The sequence below is a fragment of the Littorina saxatilis genome, linkage group LG8, assembly GCF_037325665.1.
Source record: "Littorina saxatilis isolate snail1 linkage group LG8, US_GU_Lsax_2.0, whole genome shotgun sequence".
Classification (NCBI taxonomy): domain Eukaryota; kingdom Metazoa; phylum Mollusca; class Gastropoda; order Littorinimorpha; family Littorinidae; genus Littorina; species Littorina saxatilis.
In genome coordinates this window covers 35,158,489-35,185,644 of record NC_090252.1, presented here as the reverse complement: position 1 = coordinate 35,185,644, position 27,156 = coordinate 35,158,489, and the positions used below count along the sequence as shown (strand labels likewise).

The 27,156-nt window shown below is 43.2% G+C and overlaps 1 protein-coding gene across 1 annotated transcript; it reads left to right on the top strand.

Annotated features, from left to right (window-relative positions):
* The first annotated feature begins 183 nt into the window (after positions 1-183).
* Positions 184-27,156, top strand: LOC138973387 (uncharacterized). The gene is made up of 13 exons (XM_070346101.1): positions 184-334; positions 2,503-2,794; positions 6,082-6,627; positions 7,560-7,674; positions 9,197-9,270; positions 10,481-10,701; positions 13,869-14,061; positions 16,618-16,797; positions 18,080-18,367; positions 18,643-18,894; positions 21,229-21,454; positions 23,340-23,501; positions 25,721-27,156. The coding sequence occupies exons 2-13, from the start codon at positions 2,624-2,626 to the stop codon at positions 26,434-26,436; spliced, it is 3,144 nt and encodes a 1,047-aa protein (XP_070202202.1). The 5' UTR covers positions 184-334; positions 2,503-2,623; the 3' UTR covers positions 26,437-27,156.

Here is a 27,156-nt window from a genome sequence, read left to right as displayed (position 1 = left end):
TGTTATTCTCACATTACCACCTTAAAAGTAAGCACTTTTGTTTAAAGCAAAAGCTCTCTCATATCTGCATTTACTGTATCGACGAGGTTAACCATCTTTTTTTTAAACTTCAAAAAGAACAACCGGAAATTGACAAAGTTTTGCAGTTTTGTAGACTCGGGTTTTCCCAGTATGATACTCAGAGAGGGTACTCGCTTCTGCTTTGCCTTTGGTCTACTCATTTTTGAGGACGACAAATGGCTTCCAGCTCGAAGTCTTTGACATCGGGCAGTTTTCTGCCTTCATGTTGTGCTTCACTTTCATTTAACGACTTTAGTTCAAGCCAAGAAGAAGGGTAGGTAGAAACAGTTTAGTTTGACCCAGCTGATCTTGTCAAGAACTTGAAGAAGCTAGAACCTTTGACCTAGTTTTTGTGTCAGTTACTGTCTGTCTGCATCTTGTCAATGATATATATATATGCGTTTAAAAATTGTTTTAAAAAACCTAATTTGATCATATAACGTCCGAGTATTTTGAATAACTCGATATATACAATACAGGTATCAATTCACGTCTCTGAATGTAGGGTTGGTAGGTCGGTTCTTTTTTCTCTTGTTTGTTGATTGATGTTTTTTTAGAAGAGTAACTTTCCTTGTAAAGTGTGCAAGATCAAGTTTTGTCTTTTTTAATTAATTTTTATGAATTGTCAGAAAAAGTTCTAGGGTAAGGAGGAAAAAAACCCCGGGTGGATCAGGGAATCAGAAACATTAAATTTGTTTTCTTGGCCTTACAATACCAGTTGCAAATGATTTGTGTTAACCATGCATGAAAACGCACCAGCTAGGATTGCTATATAGTGTCTGCATGACAGTTGCAGCATGCATGATTTTAATAAAGACTTTTCACAATTTGCATTTTTGTGAGCAAATTAATGGTTTTAGAAAATAAGCAGTTTTCTTAATTCATTTATCGGCCTACAAAAAAAAAACAGGTTTCCGTTTTTTCGACCGCCCCTATATTGTCTTCCTGACCCTAAAACATTTTTTTACCCTCAAAAAATAAATTAAAAAATTATTCAAACACAAGAAAACTCGATTTTGAAGACTTTTCAAGCAAATGTCAATTGAGCTTCTCTTCTTTGACACCAAGGGGAAACAACTTGCATGGCTTTTGGCAAGCATTCATGCGCCTGTGTAAATAAAAAATAAAAAATTCAATCCCCCTGCCCCCATCACCCCCCAAAGAAAGGTAACCAACCTACCGCCAACCCTAATCTTTTTGGCCTTGCCATTGGAAACATTGGACTGGAGAGCCAGAATGGCAAAATGGTTGGAATGCTTGCCTGTCACTCTCAGTCTCTTGGTTAGTGATTGACCCCCACGTGAATACAATTAGCCGATTTTCAAAGTGTTCTCCACTCCACCCAGCTGAAAATCGTTTCCTGACCCTATTTGGAGCTGGGGAAGGCCAAGGCAGCTAGGGAGAGGAGATTGGCACCGCCCTCATCAAGCTGGCTTCAGAAAAGTTGAGATCTCTGGGGGCCCGAGTAGCTCAGGTGGTAGAGCACTGGACTTGTGATCGAGAGGTCGCTGGTTCGAATCCGGGCCGGGACGGACACGGGTCAACTTTATGTGCAGACCCAGAGACGGTATCTATCTCCCACCCCCGTGTCACCACAATGGCACGTTAAAGATCTTGGTCATTCTACCATAAGTGCAGATGGCTGATACCACCTAAACACGCAAACATCAAAAAGCCGTGAGGGCGTAAAACTCGAATCGTATAAACCAATTCATGTCCAATATAGGCAATTAAGACCTGACGGGGCGGTGATGTAGCTCAGTCGGTAGCGGGCTGGATTTGTATCCAGTTGGCCACTGTCAGTGTGAGTTCGTCCCCACGTTCGGCGAGAGATTTATTTCTCAGAGTCAACTTTGTGTGCAGACTTTCCTCGGTGTCCGAACACCCCCCGTGTGTACACGCAAGCACAAGACCAAGTGCGCACGAAAAAGATCCTGTAATCCATGTCAGAGTTCGGTGGGTTATAGAAACACGAAAATACCCAGCATGCTCCCTCCGAAAACGGCGTATGGCTGCCTAAATGGCGGGGTAAAAAACGGTCATACGCGTAAAATTCCACTCGTGCAAAAAACACGAGTGTACGTGGGAGTTTCAGCCCACAAACGCAGAAGAAGAAGAAGAAAAAGACCTGACGGACAATAAGCCCCTTAAAATTTACTCTTTTTTTTTTTTAGATCTCTATCTCGTTCCCCTACGATCAGTTATGATTATGGAAATACCCTACCTTACCTTACATTGAAAACAAATTTCTATTCTTTTGGTTGCCTAGTCATACGGTACAGAAAAGTCTAAATTTTGTTGTTGTTGTTAATATAATACTGTAAGACTTGATTATGGAACTTTTGCATGTTTGTTTTTTTTTTAATAAATTTCTATTGGGTTATAACTTTTCTTGATAGGAAATTAATCAGTTGCCACTGTTTATTGTTTCTGTGGTTTCAGATGTGAAGGAAGCTTCTGACAATCCTAATCAAGGAAGAGGGCCTCGATGCCATGCAAAAAGTGACAGGGAAATAACGCTTCTGTGTTTGGGAAGGTTTTGCCAGTCGCACCCGACACCACAATGGCAAGCACCACATCACCAGCGGCAACAATGGCAGAGGCAACACCAGCAGCCACAACACCGGCAACAACCACTTCTTCAACTGTGACAACAGGAGGGGTAGCAACAGGCAGCACAGCACCAAACCCCTTTGAATTCAAAGAATATGAGGAGCCTGGATTTGTCAATGGCGTACGTAGGAGAAAATCTGTTTACTTTTAGTTGATAAGTTTACTAGTCCGGAGTTGTTGTCTTTTTGGTGGTTTTTTTGGTGTGCTCCTTGACTCACAAAAATGACAAAAATATAGAGAGCTAGGGTTAATTATTTGACTCTTTGATGTACTAGCTCTTACATACACCATCAAACCAGCAGCCACTTAAAAATGATTTCTTAACATTTGCTCCCACATAGAAAAAGTAACTAATATGGGTACACTATTAAGACTGTCACACTTTCTGTATAATCGTTTCAAAACAAAGTTTATATGTTGCTTCTAAAAGCAAAACTGCATGTGCATTACTCTCCTGCCTTTTAAGCATTCATGTGCACTCAAACTTTTCCTCTTCTTTTTTAGAACTTAGAAGTAAGAAAATGGATCCGTTGAAGTTGAAAATAAAAGCAAGCTAGAGTAGAGTGTCATGTGATATTAAGCTGAAAGAGAAAAGGAGCAGGGAAATTGCAGTGATATTGGATGCAGGATATTGCAGGAAAGACTAGGAAAAGCTTAAGGTATATAGGTATCCATACTGTCAGCCTGATTAATTGCTGTTGCGCAAGTATTACTTCAGTTACTTCCCTTGTATTGACAGTAATACTGTCCTGTTTATCACTTAACCTTCACTGGATCACGCTTTGGACTACACAGTCCAGATGATGTGGGTCTTGTATGACCCATATTTATAAAGAAGGATTTAATGTAAAAAGTGTGGGTCGTACAAACCCCGTGAGGTATGGCAGGGCTTGCAGCAGGTCACTCAGTACAAGAAAAAGTCAGCAGCGTCAGACGATCACGACCCGACCCTTCCGGATAAACTAAACAGTTTCTACTGTAGGTTTGACGAGAAGAATCCAAACCCAGGTTATCGTCCCTCTTTGCCGGATGACCCCTCACTTCTGATCCCACCTTTCACTGTCCAGGAGGCGGAGGTGAAGAAGCTGTTTAAACAACAAAACGTCAGGAAAGCCTCGGGCCCGGATGGTGTTTCGACTGCTGCTCTTAAGTGTTGCTCTGATCAGTTAGCACCCGTGTTCACAGACATTTTTAATGAGTCCTTAGAGAAGCATTCTGTCCCCCGCTGTTTTAAGTCGTCGGTGATAGTCCCTGTCCCCAAGAAACCCCGTGTCGCCCAGCTTAATGACTACCGCCCAGTCGCACTCACATCAGTGGCCATGAAGGTTTTTGAGCGGATCGTTCTGTCCTACTTAAAGGCATGCACTGGTGCCTCACGTGACCCTCTCCAGTTCGCTTATCGGGCAAACAGATCGGTTGAGGACGCTGTAGCGCTAGGTCTGTTCCACATCCTGCGTCATCTGGAGAAGCCACGTTCATACGCTAGAATCTTATTTCTCGATTTTAGTAGTGCTTTTAATACAATTATCCCCCACATGCTGTTTGACAAGCTGTCAGCCCTGAACGTACATCCGTCCATCTGTCATTGGGTTTTAGACTTTCTCTTAGACCGTCCACAGGTAGTCAAGGTGAACGGTTCATACTCTTGCTCAGCCACGCTGAACACAGGGGCACCCCAGGGGTGTGTGCTTTCTCCACTTTTATTCACACTTTTCACGAACGACTGTGTATCATCAGATCCATCTGTGCTGGTTCTGAAGTTTTCAGATGACACGACAGTTGAGGGGCTGATTTCCAACGATGATGAAAGTGTGTATAGAGAGGAGGTGGAACAGTTGGTTGGCTGGTGCTCTGACAACAACTTAGAGCTCAATGTCTCTAAAACCAAAGAAATGATTGTAGATTTTAGAAAGAACAAACTCGCACTCACCCCTTTAGAGATCAACGGTGTAAGTGTTGAGCAGGTCGACTCCTTTAGATTTTTAGGCACAATCATCTCGAGCGACCTCACATGGGACAAAAACACAGAGCCCATCATCAAGAAGTGTCAGCAGAGGCTTCACTTCCTTAGACAGCTGAAGAAATTTAGACTGAACCAAGCCATCCAAAAGCAGTTCTATAGGGCCACTGTAGAAAGCATTCTGTGTTTTTCAGTCACCGTGTGGTTTAGCGGTGCCAGTGCTAGGAACAAGGAAGAGCTGGAGCGCATTGTCAGACAAGCGTCTCGTATTGTGGGTTGCGAACTTCCGTCAGTCGCCTCACTGTACAGCTCACGTTTAGCAAAGAGAGTTAGGGGTATAGTGGCAGACTCATCTCACCCAGCCGGCCATCTGTTCGAGCTCCTCCCGTCAGGCAAGCGCTTCCGCGCTCTGAAGAGCAGGACTTCTCGTTTCAGAAACAGTTTCTTTCCTGAGGCAGTCCTTGCGGCCTCAATGGTGGATCGTTCTTAGATCTGTTAGATCTGTGATATGTGTCAGTTAAAGTTTTGAAATGGATCGAGTATCCTTAAATGAAATATCTTAATAGATGTAAGGGTTGTGTCCTTTGAATAACTGTGTTAGCATGTACTCGGATTTATTATATTGATGACTATATCTTTAGATATGATTTTTAGGGAATTCATTTATCTTTATCCATGCAACCTGTGATTGCTCCTGTCAGATTGGTGCTAAAGGAACAACCAGTCCGTTTTGAACTGTCTGGTTGGTGTGCACACGTAGTGGGCCCAGTGAGATTGAACACTTTGTCTGTACATAGTTGTTGTGATATATGCGTGTGGAAGGAGTGTGAAGTTTTATGCATACACCATAACAAAATCCTGTGCTTTGCATTTGGTAAATAAACTGTTTGACTTGACTTGACTTGACTTGACCCACGCCATCCGAATGGGGATAAACACCGTAAAATACCTTCTATAATTCCAGATAGGTCGTCCACAACCCACACCATCCGGACTGTGTAGTTCAAACAACGTCATTGATTATTTGTTTGTTTACGAAGATAATCCTTTAAAAATAGAAGAAGCAATTGACTGACGAAGACAATCACTGAAACCGATCCATGTTAATTGTTCGTGTTTCTGATACTGGTGAGTACATTTTCACTGTTATCTTGTTCTTTAGAAATTGGTCAATATATATAGGAAGGTTCTATGGTGTTCGAGGATTACATGAAGTCTCAATCCAAAACTCCCGATAGTTTTAGAGACACAGACACTTAATTTAGTGAGGATCTGGGTCGTCCACGACCCAGGAAGCACGGTGAAGGTTAATTGGTTAATTAGACAGACAGCATGCATCCTTACAGTTACAATGACAAGAAGAGAATATGCTGTCATGTATGTGTACATTTTTTGTTTTTCTATTGAGTATATTATTGTGATGACAGTGGGGATTTTTTTGTCTCCAGATGTTCGGATCACTCATGCAAGTTGCAAATTCTGCGTCACCAGATAATGACATATATCCCCTTGTTGACAACTGGTGGAAGATCATTCAGAAGTGGTATCCGGACATGCAGAGCAAAGTCTACACAGTCCCTCCTGTCCATTTCAACACTGTCTCCTACAAACCTCGACCAGAAAAGCTTCCCGCACCAGACGAACCATATGCAAAGTTCGGCATGTGCACATACAAACCCTCGCAGTACAGCACCGTGAAGGATGATGAGGCACAACAGCGTACCCTGTGGACAATCTCTTCCTTCCTGGAAGACAGGAAATCTGCCGCTTTCGTTTTGTCCAACATGGATTTTCAAAGCTACTTGAACAAAGATTACGTTGTCACAGGTAGTAAAGTACCAAAATACACAAAACCCAATAACAGTAACAGTAATGAACAAGGAGATGCTGACGTCTTGGTCATTGACAAGAATGAAGGAATTTTTGTATTCGAGGTCAAGGCCATTGGAGACAACGATATGTTTCGTTCCACAACAGAAGAAGACAAACTACAGGTACTTATAGTTATTTTTTGTCAGTTTCAAAGACCTCTTGACAATATGTGTGCTGATCAAGTTGGTCATATTTATACAGTACATGTTGTGTATTGACATACACTCAACAATTTCGAAACTGTGAAAAAGCTTAGGTGAGGAGAGAATCTTTTTGGAGCTTTCTTTATTATTTTCACTTTTGAATGGGTATAAAAAAAATGCCTTGCTGGAATATGATTTGTGAGTGCGCATCGAGGCTGCAATTTATCAAAATATTTGGGTTTGCTGCTACCTGGTTGCCGCTAGCAGTGACCTCCCCAATGTGAGAGGAAGTAATATAATTACTGTATATAATAATGAACGGCAGGGCAGCAGAAATACCTACACTGTTTCCGAGTATCCTCAGCGGATGGTGACAATATTTGGTTTTACTGCGGAAAACCAGAAATGCTGATGAAAACCAGCTTTATTGGTGGAAGAACCTAATTTAGTCATCGTCCCCCTAAGCATGATTTTTTCCTGCGGGAAAACTGAAATGCAGGATGCTGCAGTGCAACTGGACTTTAATGCTTTACTGACAAAAAATCAAGTGCAAATAAAATAAATTCTGTAGAATGTTTACTTGCTTATTGTAATGTTGAAGCATGCTTACTTACTCAGGTAAGCTCATCATAATTATGTAATTATTCCGCAGAAAAAAACACTATTGTCAATGTCATCATAGGGTCAGTGGAAAATTAAACTGTACAGTTTCATAAATAGCAATCTGTTAATCCATTTGGATTCAAGCTTGTGCTTGTATTTCCACGTAAATATTCTCGTCCATTCCCAATCTTGTGATCTTAATGTTTAAATCTGAAATGTTATGAAAACTTCTTTTTTTCACACAGAATAATTTTCGAGTCTTTCTGATTTTTTCCACACTGTTCTCAACAAAAACTTGCTGCTTTCAGAAACTTTGTGACAAATTGGAAGGTACTATAACGAAGCAGGTGAAGAAGGAGAAGTGTGTAGTGCAGAAGTTGCTGTCTGCGCTTGATCCTCAAAAAGAAATCAAAGTCAGAGCTGGTAAGTATAAATTACATCAAGTGGTGGTGGTACAGTATGTGGTAAAAAATTAGACAAAAGGATTTTTTGTTGCACAAGAGTTGTGTGAACAAATCCACAGTTGCTCTCATTATATATGTGTTCAACTTACTTGATAAGCTATGATTCTGAATAATTTAGTACTATGCAATGAATAGGCTGGCCTGAGGTTAATTGGACTAATGTGAAATGAAACATTCTTTTATTCACGGCAGCTTATGCTGCTTATTGGATGCAATGGGCGGTTCTGGTGAGGTTATGCCCCTTCTTTCTTTCGGCTGGTAACAGGCGGAACCTCGCGGCAAGATCACACGAGAAAGGAAAAAACCGTGCATTGGTCCCAAATAGCAATTGTCACTTAATTGGTAACAGTTCGGACGGGCGCAGTGGCGTGGTGGTAAGACGTCGGCCTCCTAATCGGGAGGTCGTGAGTTCGAATCCCGGTCGCTGCCGCCTGGTGGGTTAAGAGTGGAGATTTTTCCGATCTCCCAGGTCAACTTATGTGCAGACCTGCTTGTGACTTAACCCCCTTCGTGTGTACACGCAAGCACAAGACCAAGTGCGCACGGAAAAGATCCTGTAATCCATGTCGGAGTTCGGTGGGTTATGGAAACACGAAAATACCCAGCATGCCTACTCAACGAAAGCGGAGTGAGCTGACTATGCTCTCAGAGAATAGTGTGGGGAACCCAAATGGGCAAACGAGCTCACACGTAACCAGAAAAATTCTGGAACGCTGAAGAAGAAGAAGAAGAAGGTAACAGTTCATGTGTAAGTCGTGCATTTTATACGGTAAAAAGACAATGGTAACAGGCGGAACCTCGCGGCAAGATCACAGGAGTTGTCTCGCGTTATCACTCCAGAAGCGCTCATTGAGTTTTACTCATCTAGTGTGAAAATGTTTTTATAAATGTCAAGAAAATATGGTTCGAATTATGTGACCATGAGCAGCAAAGAAGTGTAGGCTTTGAGGGTTATGTTGTCAAGCGTTCAGTTCACTCCAGTTCTCCTCTTCCTCCGGGGTTCTGACTACTTCATCCTCTCTGTCCTGTAGCTCTGTAGTCGTTCAAATGTTATTTTCTCCGCTGGATTCCATTCTTGCAAGAGCTAGTGAAGTGCGCTGCTGCGACGCGGGCGCAGGTAAAAAGCCAAGTGAGCGGCCCACTGCTGGTCAGTCAAACATACCTGACATCAGGTCACAATTTAAGACAAAAATGCACCATAAAAAGCATGCAGACCGAGGGGTTGTGACTGGTGGTACCCACCAGCCACAGGCACAGTAAAAGGAGTGTTTAAATTATATTTATAGTAAATAACACGAAAACCCTATTGGCGGCGTCTGTTATATTTGCTGCACATGTATGGTACATGTACAAAGAAAATCTATATATATGTACATATAAAAAAATAATAATATGTGGCGCATAATAACATTTTTGAACGGGTCACTTGTATGCTGAAGTTGTACAATAAAAAGGTTTGCACGTTTATTTCTTGCTTTCAGGCTTCGTTTTGCCGAACATATCCAGGGAGTGTTTAAAGAAAGCAGTCAGCCTGCTACCTTCAACTGCTCAAACGGTAAGCATGAAGACAATCTTTACAAATACTTACTGAACTTAAAGGAGTTGGGTTTTTTTCTACCACATTTTAGATTCAAATAAAACGATATAATTAAGTCTTGATAGCCAATATAATACAGAGGGAAGCTATATGGAATGAACGACTTTGAAGGGAAGATCGAGTAATGATTTTTGCTGATTAACTGACATTTGAAAGAAGAAGGGCACGAGGTACAGTCTGAGTTCAGCTTTGAATAGCCCGGATGAAGGGCGCAGTGGCGTGGTGGTAAGACGTCGGCCTCCAAATCGGCAGGTCGTGAGTTCGAATCCTGGCCGCTGCCGTCTGGTGGGTTAAGAGTGGAGATTTTTCCGATCTCCCAGGTCAATTTATGTTCAGACCTGCTAGTGACTTAACCCCCTTCGTGTCACGTGTACACGCAAGCACAAGACCTAGTGCGCACGGAAAAGATCCTGTGGGTTATAGAAACACGAAAATACCCAGCATGCCTCCCCAGAAATCGGCGTATGCTGCCTGAATGGCGGGGTAAAAACAGTCATACACATAAAAATCCACTCGTGCTAAAAACATGAGTGAACGTGGGGTGGTCTAAGCCCATGAGCGAAGAAAAAGCAGAATAGCCCGGATAGTGTCCTCCGTTGTGGGAGTATATATACATGGGTGCAATTCTGCCGGCTACACGCCGGCAGCCGGTTTTTGGTTTCATTGGCTGCCGATGTTTTTGTTCCAGGAGAGGTTTTTTTTTTGCATTTTAAATACTAAAAAAGCTGGACCCCAACTTTTGCCGGTTTTTGGAATTTTCCAAGTTGCACCCATGTATATATATGTATATATATATATATGTGTATTTCCCAACTGTCTTGCCAAATTAGTCCACTTGGCACGCCTAGTATACAATGCTGGGAACTTTGTGAAGCAGTTAAGCTGTCAGTCTGACTTCACACCTTGAAAACCAAAATGAAAGATTTGTTGTATATATATATATTCCAACATGTACTACACTGACTGAAGTTAAGACTGAGAACCTATTCAACTGCTCAGGCTTTTTATAAGGAAGCTGAGTGGAAGACTTTTCTCTGGCAGTAGTGACACACATATAATGCACATCAGGGGACACTAACATAAGTCCCAGTAGAACTCTAGCTTTATGGTGTGCCCTTCTTCTTTCAAACACCAGCTTATTTGCAAATATTGTTTTTTTCCACAACAGAATTTGAAGACATCACTAGGCTTGAAGCCTCTTGCACACCTTGACAAGATCAGCGACATCACACTTTGTGCGGATGACATGCCTGGCAATACACTGGAAGGCTCTTCAATAATGGATGAGCAGGTTTTGCAGAAAGTCGACAAAGTCTGGACAGCTTTGCGAAATGTTGACGGATACTCTAAACCCATGGATGAGGACCTGTATGAACATATTGTGGCATTGTGAGTGTCTTTACCTTTAAGTAACATTTAGATTTGAGATACTGATTTGTGTGTGGTTCTCAAAGATATTTAATACTGTTTGCTGCAGACTGCTTACATTTGAGGTAACTTCCCGGATTTTATATTATAGATAGATGGTCTTTAATAATTGCTACAGAACTTTATATAAACTTGGCCAAAAAATGATTGCAACAGATTTCACACCCAAATTAAAGCATTAATTCCCGTGTCATTTCATTAAAACTTTATATGCCAGTTAAGGCCATTCATTTAACCTTCAGGATCACCTTTTGGATTAAATATTTCTTTTACATGATATGGATCACGTGACCGCCACGCAGTTAAGGGTACAGTGGAACCCCCCTTTTAAGACCTCCAAACATCTGAGAAAATCAGGTCTTAAAAAGGAGTCTTAAAATCGTGGTAAATTTACAGAGGTTATGAAAAGAAAATCAGAAAAATCAAGGTCTTAAAAAGAAGGGAGTTTTAAATTGGGGGGTCTTAAAAGGGGGGTTCCACTGTACCCTCAAAACTGACCAGACAAAAATGGAAGGGCCGAATGAAAAATCGACACAAAATAAAACAATTGGCAAAACCCCGATTCATATGAATCTAGAGTGGAACCCACCTATTAGTACCCCCCCCCCCCCCCACCCCCCAATCCAAAACTCCCTGCCTTTTCAGACCCTGTTATCTCAGACTTACATTTCTTCTTCTTCTTCTTCTTCTTCTTCTTCTTCTTCTGCGTTCGTGGGCTGAAACTCCCACGTACACTCGTGTTTTTTGCACGACTGGAATTTTACGTGTATGACCGTTTTTACCCCGCCATTTAGGCAGCCATACGCCGTTTTCGGAGGAAGCATGCTGGGTGTTTTCGTGTTTTTATAACGCACCGAACTCTGACATGGATTACAGGATCTTTTTCATGCGCACTTGGTCTTGTGCTTGCGTGTACACACGGGGGTGTTCGGACACCGAGGAGAGCCTGCACACAAAGTTGACTCTGAGAAATAAATCTCTCGCCGAACGTGGGGACGAACTCACGCTGACAGCGGCCAACTGGATTCAAATCCAGCGCGCTACCGACTGAGCTACATCCCCGCCCTAGACTTACATTTCATAACCTCTGTCAATTTACCCTATCTTCTTTTTAAGACTGATTTTCTCAGATTTATGGAGGTCTTAAAAGGGGGGTTCCATTGTATCTACATTTTAAAATACCAAGCCCCTGAATGCACAGGAGCCTATAGCCAGTACCCAGGCCTCTTGGAAACAAATTCAGAGGATACACCTAGGATTTACGGACACTGTGAACAGGAATTACTGATCGAATCATAAGTAGAATTACCTGTTAATTTGTTTTTGTAACTTTGAAAATTCAATAAGTATGTGGATAAATTTGACGCTGCAAGTACAAAAAGCTCATAACATAAAATGTAGTAAATTAACTCCCAACAGTTTTTAGTGTGACAGGGATACTATTTATAGCTCGCCAGCAACACCTGTGGATTGTAGAGTTCTGTTTGTGATGGGGTCTGGCGGCTTCTGTCTCCCTTTATGTTCTTGGTCTCCTTTGCGTAACCAAACCAATTTTTATTGGGCTACGAAATTAGCTCTAAAATTCTCAATCCTGTTTGATTGGACTTCGCCTCCAAAGGTGATTGTTGTGTTTCGGCGCTCGGTTACATTTGGCGTTGCCCGAGGGCCGACAGGGATGGGACTCGACATGGAATGCACCAGGAAACGGAACAGACCGGAGTAAAGCCGGAGTAAAGCCACTGGTGCATTTCCATGCTGTCTCATCCAGACGAACCTTACACTGGGACCGGTCGCTTAGGTAGAGCGGGTCCTGGGGTGCGGAACTTTGGACAAAGTTCATTCGGGGGTGAGTGTGACAGGGAGACTACCGTTGCCCTTCACAGCAGGCTCTGCAGGCATGAGACCAAGGGTAGGGCGGATGGTGGCGAGAGAGGTGAAGGGACGGGGAATGTTTACAGTGCCGTGTGCCGGGCTGTGAGCAGTGCCCGGTAGCTCAGTTGGTAGAGCACTGGACTTGTGATCGGAAGGTCGCAGGATCGAATTCGGGCCGGGACGGACACGGGTCAACTTTATGTGCAGACCCAGAGACGGAAGCCATGTCCCACCCCCGTGTCATCACAATGGCACGTAAAAGACCTTGGTCATTCTGCCATAAGTGCAGGTGGCTGAATACACCTAAACACGCAGACACCTGGGTAGCGCGACTCCGTTGCTGCTAGCTTTCCACTGGGAGGAAGCGACCCGAATTTCCCAGCGATGGGACAATAAAGTAATGAAAATGAAATGAAATGAAAATGGAAAATATTTAGCTCAGGCACCGTCGCGGCAGACGCCCCTTAGTTCTATGCAGGAAAATGCAGCGCGCTATTCTGGCCATCTGGCCAACTGTCGTCCTCATCTCTAAGGCAGACTGATACCAAGAGGTGTAAGTTACACCCGCCTTCAGGCTCAGGCATTTTCAAACGCTCGACTGAAGACTATCTGCAGAGTTGTTGGCCATTGAGTGCGAGCTATTTATAGCTCGCCGGCTAGTCACCTGTGGATTGTAGAGTTCTGTTAGTGTTTCGGCACTTCAGGTTACATTAGTGTTAACTCGAAAGTGTACATGCATGTATTGTGCAACTTCTTCTTCTTCCTTCATGGGCTGAAACTCCCAGGTTCACTCATGTTTTTAGCACGAGTGGATATTTACGTTTATGACCGTCTTTACCCCGCCATTCAGGCAGCATACGCCGATTTCGTGGAAAGCATGCTGGGTATTTTCGTGTTTCTATAACCCACCGAACTCTGACGTGGATTACAGTATCTTTTCCGTGCGCACTTGGTCTTGTGTTTGAGTGTACACGCGAAGGGGGATTTTTGCACTAGCAGGTCTGCACATAAGTTGACCTGGGAGATCAGAAAAATCTCCACCCTGAACCCACCAGGCGACAGCTGCCGGGATTTGAACTCACAACTTTCCGATAAGGATGCCGGTGTCTTACCACTACGCCGCTGCACCTGTCATTGTGCGATTTTGTTATGGCCCTAGCTTCTTCCAGAATGCGCTGTCTGATACATATCTTTGACCTGGCACAAGTAGTATAACTCATCATATGTTTGAATCTCTTACGTTTCTGTCTGAACAGGTTCTGTGGTCCGCTGACAACAGTGAAGATCTACACTGAGAAGAGCATGCCCAGAGTTAGACTCATCAAAAGGACTGTTGGCAAAGGCAAGAATGCCAAAGAGAAGACCAACGTCATTTTTGAGGAAGTTCGTACACCTGCAGGGGCTGCAAGAAAGGTTGCCTTGCGTTTCTCAGAGCTTATTCTACAGAAGGTAAGGAACCAGACTGTTAGTGTTTCACATTTTCCAGAAATAAAAGTGTTCAGATTTGTATGTGCTGTTGAAGAGTTGTGCCCCAAGCAATGAGGAAAACAACTATATGCCGCTGATCAGAGAAGACGAATGATTGCAGGAAATGATTGGCTCATAAATGTATTTTATGCAGTGACTGCTCAATATAACATGCTCATTTTTTTTAAAAAGTATGCACCGCAGAGATTCTTTGCAGCTATGATCGCTGGCTGGCAGTGATTGCTGACAACATTTTTTGCTAATGTGTGTTTTCCTGGAGGTCATATGTGAGCTCCTTTCGGAAACTAGCATTCTTGGTAATGACTGCAGGCCATAACACCAAATCATGGACCTGCATGTGTGCATTTTTTCAAAAAAGGAAAGGGCGTTAATGAAGTCAAGCAGACATTGCATAGCAAACATGTAAGCGAGTGCCTGAAGCACAAGAATTACCCTTAGAGGAAAATGTTAGCCATTCAAACAAACAAAAACTGCTATGGGTACGCAAAGGTACACCGGCACGGTTGGCCTAGTGGTAAGGTGTCCGCCCCGTGATCGGGAGGTCGTGGGTTCGAACCCCGGCCGGGTCATACCTAAGACTTTAAAATTGGCAATCTAGTGGCTGCTCCGCCTGGCGTCTGGCATTATGGGGTTAGTGCTAGGACTGGTTGGTCCGGTGTCAGAATAATGTGACTGGGTGAGACATGAAGCCTGTGCTGCGACTTCTGTCTTGTGTGTGGCGCACGTTATATGTCAAAAGCAGCACCGCCCTGATATCACCCCTCGTGGTAGACTGGGCGTTAAGCAAACTGTCGCTGCCTCTCACAGACGCAAGACGGATGTATGGTAAAACTTCTTTATTTTCGAATCATACAGGGCCGTAAAAGACTCGTCTTCTCCTAGTGATGGCAGCGAACAACGAAAAGGCATGGGGATTGCCCACACAGGTTCCTCTCAAGTCCGAAACAGTGCCACAACACTACCCGACCGGTCTTACTGCGAGTCGAAGTGTCAAGTGACGTTTCGAGAACATATCTGAATCTCGCGTGAACTCGCGCATGACTCAGCAAACAGAACTAATTTCTTTGCCCTACAAAAACTGCTATGGGTACGCAAAGGTACCCATGAGCATTACAAAGAGACAGCAGCAGCCAGACCCCATCACAAGTAGAACTCTACAATGTACAGGTGTCAGCGACGTGAATATACATCAAGCAATAAATAGCTTGTGGTCTTCGCCGGCAGATAACTGCAGAGTCTGCTGTGAAGGGTGACGCTGTACGTAGTCTCCCTGTCACATACACATTTGGAGTTAATAATTTGCTGCGATTGTTCATCGTTACTGGTTGGCAGTATGTCATTGTTGGCGTCAACTGTCAAGGGTGCTATACTCTTCCACAGCCCATAACAAATCCTGACTTAAAGGTCTTAAAGGCAGAGTGCAGCTCACAGCCTTCGTTTTGCGTTTTTGTTGCAGCTGAGTGCATTTACAGTTCAAAAATCCTCCTATGGTAGTAAAACAAACCCAAAACTACCCAACGACGACATCTGGGAAGCTCGACAGTTTCTTGTTCACGCGAGTGCATAAATTAACCTAGTTATTACGTGGTGTTTGGTCGGAGTTTGATTCAACTTGAGTGATTCCGGCCTCCATTTTGTTTTACACAAACTCATGATGACGTCTGACATAGTTTGCTTAGTGACTGTCTTTTTGTGCATGATGTGGTGATCTACCTGATCTAAATTTAGATCCAAAAATAGGTCAAGACCAGCCGGGTCCGAGTACGAAATTAATTCGTAAAAAAATCGCAGTTCTTGACTCTTTGGGTGCAAGTCAATGAAACTTGGTAGTTAATTCCTCTAACGGATAGCTGCCTGAGGTATGACTAAAAGCCCCAGGGGCTCCGTGCACCTGGATTTGACAAGTTCAGTACCTTTAATCATTTCACTTGCAAACGCTGGGAGCTCACACGTAAAACATTGCTAAGGCTTTATTTGATCTATGAAGCTAGTGTTTGTTTGTGTGTGTGTGTGTGTGTGTGTGTGTGTGTGTGTGTGTGTGTGTGTGTGTGTGTGTGTGTCTGTCTGTCTGTCTGTCTGTCTGTGTGGGACCTACATGATGACGAAACGCTCCAAAACGGCTGCACTGATTTTGACCGGAATCACTGTGTATGTTATAAGTTCCTTTGCCAATCGAGTCGTGTCACAGGCTTCTTTTGGAAAACCAAACTTGAAAGGAGTTGTTAAAAACGGGGAAAAACAGTAATACTCTCTCTTTCTCTGTCTGTCTGTCTCTCTGTCTGTCTCTGTCTGTCTCTCTCTCTGTCTGTCTCTCTCTCTCTCTCTCTCTCTCTCTCTCTCTCTCTCTCTCTCTCTCTCTCTGTCTCTCTCTCTCTCTGTCTCTCCTTTTACAGACTATCTGAATATGTTAATAGGTGCAGGCTTATAAGTCGTGTACGGCTATATACATGTGAGCTATTTACAAATAAAGTTGACAGTTTACTTACATTGAGCATCATTTGCTTAACTTTCTGCCAGGATCAGATTGACATACTGCAGAGAGAGGAGGATTTTGTCCACCTCCAGGGACCTCCCGGTACAGGCAAGACCTTGCTGCTGCTGTTGCGAGTTCTGACATGGCTGGATGCTGGGCACAAAGTGTGGATCATCTCTTTCTTACCACCAAGCCGCTCTGTCACACACGTCTTGTTTGAACAGGTAATTTAAGGGATGGGGGATGAGGTGAGTGGGGTTTAGTGCGTGTGTGTGTGGGGGAGGGGGGGGTGGGGGAGGGTAAGAGTAGGGAGAGAGGAGGAAGGGGCGGAAGGTTAATGGGTTTGCAATGCAATATTTTGAGAAGCTTTTCATTTAGCTGAAACTCTTTTGGTTCCAATAGTGGCTAGATTGTACGCATTAAGGCACATAATGTTACATTGGGCTCGATCTGCACGCAGAAATTGACTCAATTTGGCATGTGATGTGAAGGCATCTTAAAAGCCTAGAATAAAGTATGTAGAGTCACGTACAATGCTCATCCTATTCTGTGTTTAAACCAGTGTCTGGTCGCATCAGAACATATGTCAAGATGGGGGAAACTTCGGGGACATAATTCACTCAAATGGGAGTGAGTGGGGTGGGGTGACATATAGTTGTTACTCATTTTCATAAAAGATAGGTAAAGGTTGTCTGCCTTGAGACACGTGCATAATTTTTAGAGAGCTTTCTGTGGGAAAGTGTGGTTGCTGCGTTGTGTTTTTTCTTATTTAAAGGTCCTTGTCTACATTTTTATACCGAAATCGCCATTTGACCATTAAAATGCAGAGTCTATTATCTACAAATATCAACAATACACCCCCTTTCGATCAGGAAAGACGAAGACAGTGTAGCCGTTTGAAAATTCATTGTAGTATTCCAGCGAAGTATTCATAGTAGGATATCCTTATTTGGAAAATGCCAAGCGCAAAACTCCTCTCAAATCCCGTGCATTTCGTGCGTTTAAAAAAAAGCGTGGACAGCGCTCCAGTGTCAAACTGTTGCTGCACTTGTTTGGGCGTGGCTATAAGCACAGTGACATGAATTTGATTGGTCAGTATTTTTAGGCAAAGCACATGTTCTCAGCAAACAGAAAACAAAATATTGGAAGCGTGAGTCACGCTACCCAAAAATAAAATCTTTTCTTACATATATTTTTTTTTCTATAACTTTTCCCCCCATGGTTCATTCATCATTTGACATAATTTTGTATCGAAATCTAACCATAAGATTATTGAAAAAAGCAAAAATGTAGACGACCACCTTTAATGGCTTTATATTACGCCCAAATTTACCCCTTATTTGACTGCCTTGGGTTGATAAGGTAACTCAATGGCATAGTTGAGCACACTGTGAAATTCAGGTACAGAAACAGTTTCAGTGGCAGACAAAAATTTGGTGACCATGCAAGAAGATGCACGCTTCTTACTCTTTGTTGATTTGCTCACAATAATGTTTTCTTTTGCAGACAAAACGCATGCTGGATGCATTTTGTAGCACATCAGAAGCCGAGGAGAAGAAAAAACAACTAGACATGTTCATTCTGTCGCGGCCACAAGAGACCCTTGACAAGAAGTACTACGAGCGCAGGCTTCACAAGTTCAGGGACCGCGCCAAGCACAAGGATCGCCCTGATGCTGGCTACCCCCGCAGACCTACCCTGCCCGCGAAAGCTCTTCCCGAGGACCGTAAGGTCTGTCTCGTGGTGGACGAAAGTGGCATGGCGGGGACAGGTTTGAATGACTTCTTTGAACAGGTAAGTCTGAATGTAAATAGAGAAAGACACAATCAAACAACCTAATATCAACAACCAAACATACAAAACAAAGACCTTCCACCCCCTGTCTCCCATCCCCCCCCCCCCCCCCCAAAAAAAAAAAAACAAAAAAACCAACCAACAACAACCCAAACAAACCCAAAAACAAAACGAGAAAAGGAAGATCAGGTTTGTTTATTTTTTGTTTGTTTTGTCTCTATTTTGTTGTGAAGAATGGAGAGTTGTAACGTGATGTTTTTTGTTTTCCAACTCAGGTTGCCATCTGCCACAAACGCAAAGATTTCCTGAATGACAATGAGTTCAGCAAAGGACTGAGTGTGTGGTCTGCCTCAGTGGAGAGATGTGGACGTCCAAAGTATGCAGCCAAACCCGGGAAAAGCACTCCAGAAAGATTTGGCACGTGCTGGAAACTGAAGATGCCTCTGAGATGTCCACCAACAGTACAGAGAGCACTGATGCTGGTTCAGCCTTCACTTGATGCAAGGAATATCTGCTTCTTCAAAAATGTATGTTACATTTTAACCGTTAAAGGCACAGTCATATTCGACTCACCATCTCCTCCCGTCCAGGCTTTGATATGAGATAAAAACATCCCTCCACTTTAAAGGTCCTTGTCTACATTTTTATACCGAAATCGCCATTTGACCATTAAAATGCAGAGTCTATTATCTACAAATTTCAACAATACGTACACCCCCTTTCGATCAGGAAAGATGAAGTCAGTGTAGCCGTTTGAAAATTCATTATAGTATTCCAGCGTAGTACTCATAGTAGGATATCCTTATTTGGAAAATGCCAAGCGCAAAACTCCTCTCAAATCCCGTGCATTTCGTGCGTTTAAAAAAAAGCGTGGACAGCGCTCCAGTGTCAAACTGTTGCTGCACTTGTTTGGGCGTGGCTATAAGCATAGTGACATGAATTTGATTGGTCAGTATTTTTAGGCAAAGCACATGTTCTAGAGCAAACAGAAAACAAAATATTGGAAACGTGAGTCACGCTACCCAAAAATAAAATCTTTAATTTTTTACATATATTTTTTTTTCGTTAACTTTTTTCCCCATGGTTCATTCATCATCTGACATAATTTTTTAGCGAAATCTAACCATAAGATTATTGAAAAAAAGCAAAAATGTAGACGACCACCTTTAAAATGACTTGGACACATACCCAAAATCGGCATCCTAATTGCTTCCTCTGTAAAGTGAGAATGTTTCATTTTAAAATTTATTAAAACAAGAAATTCCTCCGAGGTAGGAAAAACACCCCTGTTGGTCAAAGGGAAATAACCATTCTCACTGCCACCAACTGAGAAGGTTATTTCCCTTTGACCATTAATATGTGCCTCTATAAGTCCTTGTAGAATCTTAATCCACCAATAACTCCCTAACCGTGTGTTTGACTGGTCCCAATTTTTGTAAGGACCGTCTCAGGAATGTATAGAACCTGTTCACCAAGTTTGGTGACGATCGGTCCGTTCATTCTTGAGATCTATATGCGAACACAAACACACAAACAAACACATCGAGCGAAACCTATACACACCCCTATACCGGGGGTGTAAAAATCCAACTCTGCTGAGGAAGCAGTGTTGATGTTGTGTATTACTTTGTGTTCAAGTGAATTAAGAGATGGCCTGATCCCATTGAAAAGCCTGCATGGTCAGATCTGAGATGCCGAGCAAAACTGTTTCATTTTTTTTCTTTCTCCATTTTCATTACTTTATTGTCCCATCGCTGTGTGCAATTTATCTTCAAAAATGCATGTGAAGATTCATTGTAATAGACAATTATTAAAAAAGAAGTGAGTCAAACTTTTTCTCGTGACATATAGGCCAGTCACTATAGAGAACAGGGGCGGGGATGTAGCTCAGTCGGTAGTGCGCTGGATTTGTATCCAGTTGGCCGCTGTCAGCGTGAGTTCGTCCCCACGTTCGGCGAGAGATTTATTTCTCAGAGTCAACTTTGTGTGCAGACTCTCCTCGGTGTCCGAACACCCCCGTGTGTACACGCAAGCACAAGACCAAGTGCGCACAAAAAAGATCCTGTAATCCATGTCAGAGTTCGGTGGGTTATAGAAACACGAAAATACCCAGCATGCTTCCTCCGAAAACGGCGTATGGCTGCCTAAATGGCGGGGTAAAAAACGGTCATACATGTAAAATTCCACTCGTGCAAAAAACACGAGTGTACGTGGGAGTTTCAGCCCACGAACGCAGAAGAAGAATACTATAGAGAACGGTGTGTCTAAAACGCGTGCACTGAAGGAGCCTGCCTCACTAAAAGCAAGGGTATTCACTCTTTCGTAACCCATATCAACCCAGCAGAGTTATTTCTGGAATGGGTGTATTGTTCATTTATCACAGAATTTGTATTGACTTCTGACTTGAGTTTATGAACAGTGGTGTGTTAGTGATCAGGAAAGCTATGCAAGTACAAAACTAACTATATAAACACCCCCAGCACATACACTGACACAGACACACAGCACAGTGAGGCTGACATTTAGAGCTAATATAATAGCAAAAAAGGTGTCGCGGCACTTCTAATCTGTTGACACAAGTGTGGCTTAAGTATACATTTACTGTCTCGGGTCGTAAGTCGTTACAGGCAGCGTTGCTCTTCCTAGGAAAAGTGTTGGTCATTGTTTTCGTTATGATTAGTTGATGCAACTGAGTATAAGATTGCTGTGCGTACTTCTTATGGATGGAGAGAGCCTGTTAAATGAGGTACTGAGGGGGGTCGAGACTTCGTAAGTCTCCCGGGATTCCCTACTGTGAGTTCAAAATAGAACATTTTGTAATTTTTATAATATACATGTGTCTCATCATTTTTTTGTCTTAGCAATTCATGATGGCCAATCCAGCCTGCCCCAGGGACAGGTCAGAGGTGAAAAACCCAGAAGAGGAGGGACCCACAGGACCGTACAACCAGTACCCAGCAGACGGACTGGAGGTGTTCCTCATTGCCCACGGCAGCCATGAGAGGGCACACGAGGACGTCTGGTACTGCAGAGAATGCGGCAACGAGCTGGCCGACTATCTCACCAAAGTTCTGAAGATTACCACTTGTAAGACACTTTGTGAAGGAATGTCAATGTTGTATAAAGTCCTCAGCAATTAAAAAAATGAAAAATGTTAGTTTATAGGTTTGATTGTGGACAAAATAAAATATTCACAATTACATTGAGCTGGTCTTAGTAGTGGAATCATTTTGTCATTTTACTTGTGACGGACGCCTCATTTTGTCTATAATTAAACAGTCCACGAACTAACCTAATATTTGTTTGTTTGCCACTGTTTGCCAGACAGAAAACAATCATATGGCGATAACTTCTTCTTGAGGAGCCAAATTCACTATTATAAACAAAGTGGTCTGTTACTCTTATCGGGGCCTGGAATCTTTTCGCGGCATGCGTCTTGGACAACCCGATAGCGGCAAGCCCCCACCCCCCCCACCGACCGTCGCCGCGCTGCGTTTATGTTACACTAGGCCTTGGCAGAAACAAGATGGGTTAAAATCTAACAGGCCCCTGATCTTAAGACTTTTTTTTAATTGAAATAAAATCGAATTCATTAATATTATGTTGTCTGTGCGCTCGTCTTTACTCATACACTCACAGGTTTCGTACCAGTGTAACATCCCCCCCCCCCCCCCCCCAGCTTAAAACTCTTTGTTTGGCGACTTACTACTGCAGAACTTAAAACTGTTAACCCTCTAGAACCTGCTCATGCTAGCAGCGTTTCTAAACTTGTTTTTTGTGATGTTTGGTAATTCATTATCTCCAGGCAAATATATGCACTTTTATACAGCCGCGAAGTGTGTTGCGAAGTGGTGTGTGTTGCGTGTGCCTATGCACACCAGCTTGGCTGAGGAGGGTGGAAAGCCATGCATGAAGTTGGCGGCAACGAGTGAATTTGTTTGCCTCAAAGCGAATGTCCGATACCGGTCGTTGTCGTAAAGAAATAGTCTCAGTAAATTTGCAAAAAATACACTATCCTCGTTTTCTAAGCCATTTTTCTCAAAGGTTTGGTAAACCGAGGCTTTTTTGTTTTCAAACGCTAATGATTCCGTCAGAAACATCGAACACGCTTTAAATGTTGCAACAACAACATCATAATCCAAACGCAGGTAAAATACTCTCTAACTATACTGAATTTGTGTTTGTAGTGCTGTAGTACAAGTTCCTTCGGTTTTACACTACATTTTTAGCTTGAAGGGATTGTAGTATGTTATATTTTGCAATATGAATAATTGTACATATCAATATAATGAAATAACAAGCAAATCGAGTCCAAACTTTTAGGTTTCCAACCTGGCAACTGAATAACAAGATGGCGTACATTTTGTCGTCTGCTTCCCCCTAACCCTTCATAAATGTAGAAAAAGTCCCCGAGTTTCCCCCTTCTTCTTGCCTTGGCTGCAATGTTTACGCGGCTGGGATTTATCACCGCGCGGCTCGCTGACAAGATAAAATAAACAAGCTCCCCCACTGGAATTGGGAACTAGTGGCCATATGAAATATATATGATGTAAGGTAGCTATTCTATGCAAGCAAGCAAGCAAGCAGGCTTACAAAGGGAGGCAATAAGATTGCACGAGTTCTCAAGAAAATGTAAAACTGTGTAGTCCCTTGAAGAGAAAATACAGAGTTGGCTTTATCATAACATACACTCAAATCATTTTGAACAGTCTTGTTGTTTTATGGGCATAATTTTTCTTTGTCTGAGAGCTAAAAAGAGAGAGAGAGAGAGAGATATACAGAGAGAGATATATATATATGGGTTATTCTGCTGTTCACATGAATGGTATGAAAACAGAATAATATACATGTAGTTATAAAACACTTCTTGTGGCACTCCGTTATTGGCTTTTGTTAGCAGGTAAATCTTATTTCAATGATATCTGGGAACTCTTTACTGTTTATTAATTTGTTTTTATTTTGAATTCACCAGCCAAAACCGAGCAGGTGATGTCCGAAAATCACCTGAAGTGCCACGACGTGATGATTGTGGCAACGCAAAATTCCTTCCAGTTCTCTCTGCCCATTGCTGGCTTTATGGCTGCCATGAAGAAACGCAAGCTCAAAGTGGCCGTCAATGTAACACGGGAAGAAGGTAAAGTAAAATATATGTCTAAGACCCTTCATTTCCCAAGATGATCTCTTTCAAAAGTCAGTAAATGTGCCTCTGTTTTGAGGCAGGGTCCCTCCATTATAAGACCTAGTTTCCTCAGTTTTTTGGTTTGTTTGTTTGTTTGTTTGTTTAAAGGGCAGCTGTCGAGTTGCCTGGCCTCAAAAATGCGCGGAGTCGCGTGCAAAAACGCGTTTAAGAGTTTTCCGAGTTGATTCAACTAAAGACTGTTGATTTGGTCCAGAAGAAGACACTTTTATCATTAGTTTGAAACCATTAAAATGCGTGAAACTTTCTGCTAGTTCTCACAATCCGCAAAAAAATGAAGCAGTTGGCAGGCCGAAACCACTCAAAATCCGCGACCGACAACTCTGTCAGCACAAGAAAAGACGCCGCAGCGTTAGCCTTGCTGTGACGTCACTCGAGGAACCCGATAAGGCCGCTGCGAAGTTTACAGTACAATGTAGACTACAGCTGGACATCTGAAATGCTGTACGCGTGATTGATTCTTGCACAAAGTAAAGTATTAGGATGGTGGTATCTTCTCAAGACCCACGTTCCCATTTTCTCTTCTTTGATCTGACCAACTGCAACCTTCACACGTCATTTCTAAAGTGGTTCACATGCTGTTGCTACTCCTCCAGTCCACCCGGTTAAACCATAAAGTTGCTCAACCACAGACCCTCGTGTCCCTGGTCAGCAGACACTTTACACTTTACACTTATGAAGAAGGTCCGCTTGAGGTGTCACGCCAATTTACCGTGTACGTGTGAGGTACTGAATTCAAGACAAAAGCCAACTCTGTCGGTGGGAAAATCTAGGAAAGAGATGATGATAATACATCTTCAGTTACTCACTCAAGTAGATAGACGAGAGACGGAGACAAAGATTAAAAATAACAGTGGATCTAGTGTGGAAAATGGGGGAGGGGGGTTCGGCCGCAAAAAATCAAAGATGAATTTGTCAAACTGTGTTTGTGATGGTTATCGTGTGTGTGTGTGTGTGTGTGTGTGTGTGTGTGTGTGTGTGTGTGTGTGTGTGTGTGTGTGTGTGTGTGTGTGTGTGTGATAACACGTATGTGTGTTTGTGTATATGTGTGATATCATGTGTGTGTGTGTGTGTGTGTGTGTGTGTGTGTTTGTGGGTGTGTGTGTGTGTCCGTGTCTGTGTGTGAGTGCGTTTGTGCGTGTGTGTGTGTTTGTGTTCCTCGACGCGTGACAATATCTGCCAATAAGTTGAGCAAAAACTGGGTTCAAGTGGAACAAAAGCAGGAGGGGGACGGAAGACATGTTATGAACTCCTTTTTTTACTGCGAAATTTTGGCCTGGGAGAAGTCACCCCATCCTAAGTTTCTCTTCACCTACCCGTAAAGTATGCTTGAGGGCTTGACTAGACAACCCGATTGCGCCCACTACACGGCATAAAGAGAGCACCGTTCAACCCGGCCGATTCCGCGGCTGACGTCACGCGTCCAAGGGAAGTAATTTTCGAGCGGGCTGCATTGACTCGGCCAAGAATGCAAACTTTCTTCGATTAAAGACATTGTAGCGTGTCTAAAATCTTCGGCCTTGTGTTATCAAACTGTCAAAATCACCAAGTAACTTTTAAGTATAGTTTCAGTTACATGAGAACTCATTCTAATGAACAGATTTTGAGAGCCACAACCCAACAGCTGCCCTTTAACGCCCAGCCGACCACGAAGGGCCATATCAGGGCGGTGCTGCTTTGACATATTATAACGTGCGCCACACACAAGGCAGAAGTCGCAGCACAGGCTTCATGTCTCACCCAGTCACATTATTCTGACACCGGACCAACCAGTCCTAGCACTAACCCCATAATGCCAGACGCAAGGCGGAGCAGCCACTAGATTGCCAATTTTAAAGTTTTAGGTATGACCCGGCCGGGGTTCGAACCCACGACCTCCCAATCACGGGGCGGACGCCTTACCACTAGGCCAACCGTGCCGAGTTTTTTGGTGGTCTGTAAACATAGGTTTCACTGTACCTTATTTTCACGGTTAGTACAGCACACCTGAAAAATCAAAGACTACCCACTGTTTAAGACCTGATTTTCTGAAATTTTTGGAAGTCTTAAAAAAGGGGGGGGGGGGGGGGGCTGCATCAAAATAAATCTTTTGACAGCCTCAGTTCAGTATGTCTTTCCTGTTGTTGTTTGGCTTCAACTGACATTTTTGTGTGCAGGAAAAACGGCCATAACCGATGAAGACACCATCCTGATCGTGGACATGACTTCAGTGCACGGTCTAGAAAGGGCTGTCATCATCGTCGTCCCTGAAGTCAACATGCCTCCACAGCTGCCCACCATGTACAAGACCTCCTTCACATTACCCAAGGAAAGCAAAACCAAGACGGAAGAAGAGAAAGTTGCTGCTGAAGCTGCGGTGAAAGAAACACAGGCTGCAGATGAACCCATTGCTTTTGAGAAAATACGCCAAGACGACCCGATGAAGGAAGCTTTGGAAGCGGCAGACGGACAGGACTTTAGCATCTCTGCTGCTGGAGAGTTCGTAAAGGAAGACGACTCTGATGAAGAGAAGACCACAGCTGACACAGGCAGAAAAGAAACGGCCATGGAGGTGCAAGAGGTGCAAAGCCAGCAAGAAACAACCCCAAGCGGTGCCCCCAGCCAGCCACAGAAGACACCCACAGACGGCAAAGATTATGACACTAGCGACGAGGAAGATGAAGGCATAGATTCCCTGACTTACGCAGATAACAAGAGTGAGCGAAAAATCAAGGCAGCGCTAGCTTCCCTCAGCGAGCAGTCCCGCAAAGACATCTTCTACATCGGGTCTCGTGCCGTCTGTCAGCTCATTCTGGTGCACCTGGGCAAGAAGGATGACGGTGAATCACCGGCCAAAGCTGAGCCCACCCCCTCGGAATCCATGGACACTTAAAAAGCAGCAGCCTTACAAGTCCTGACAGTCTTTCATTGACGGCAGTAAAAGTGCCTGGATGATGTAGACGATATCAGTACAGTGGAACCCCCCTTTTCAGACCTTAAAAAATGTGAGATAACAGAGTCTTAAAGAGGAGGGAGTCTTAAAATGGAGGTAAATTTAGAGATGCTATGAACAGAAAATCTGAGAAAACAGGGTCTTAGAAAGGAGGGAGTCTTAAAATGGAGGTAAATTTAGAGATGCTATGAACTGTGAGAAAATCTGAGAAAACAGAGTCTTAAAAAGGAGGGAGTCTTAAAATGGAGGTAAATTTAGAGATGCTATGAAGAGAAAATCTGAGAAAACAGAGTCTTAAAGAGGAGGGAGTCTTAAATGAGGGGTCTTAGAACGGGGGTCTACTGTACAGGGTCGTACCCAGCAGTCTGTGAAACTTCTTTCGCATAGCCTGCAATATTGCTGTCAGATCTGTCAAACTTTTTTGTTAGCCTTTGGTAAACGATGACTCCAAGTTCTGTCGGAAATTGTTGGAACTGTATGACCATCTCAGCAAATGTGTTGAAGGGAATAATTCCTAGCGTTATTCCAGCAGTAGTTATGATGAACTTCTTACAGTGAAAGAGTTTGGCTGATGTCTGTAAAAACGTGCCATTGTTATATAAACAATTTAGTTTGTATTGGATTATTGATTTGGTTTTTTTTAGGGGTGGGGGATGGCGA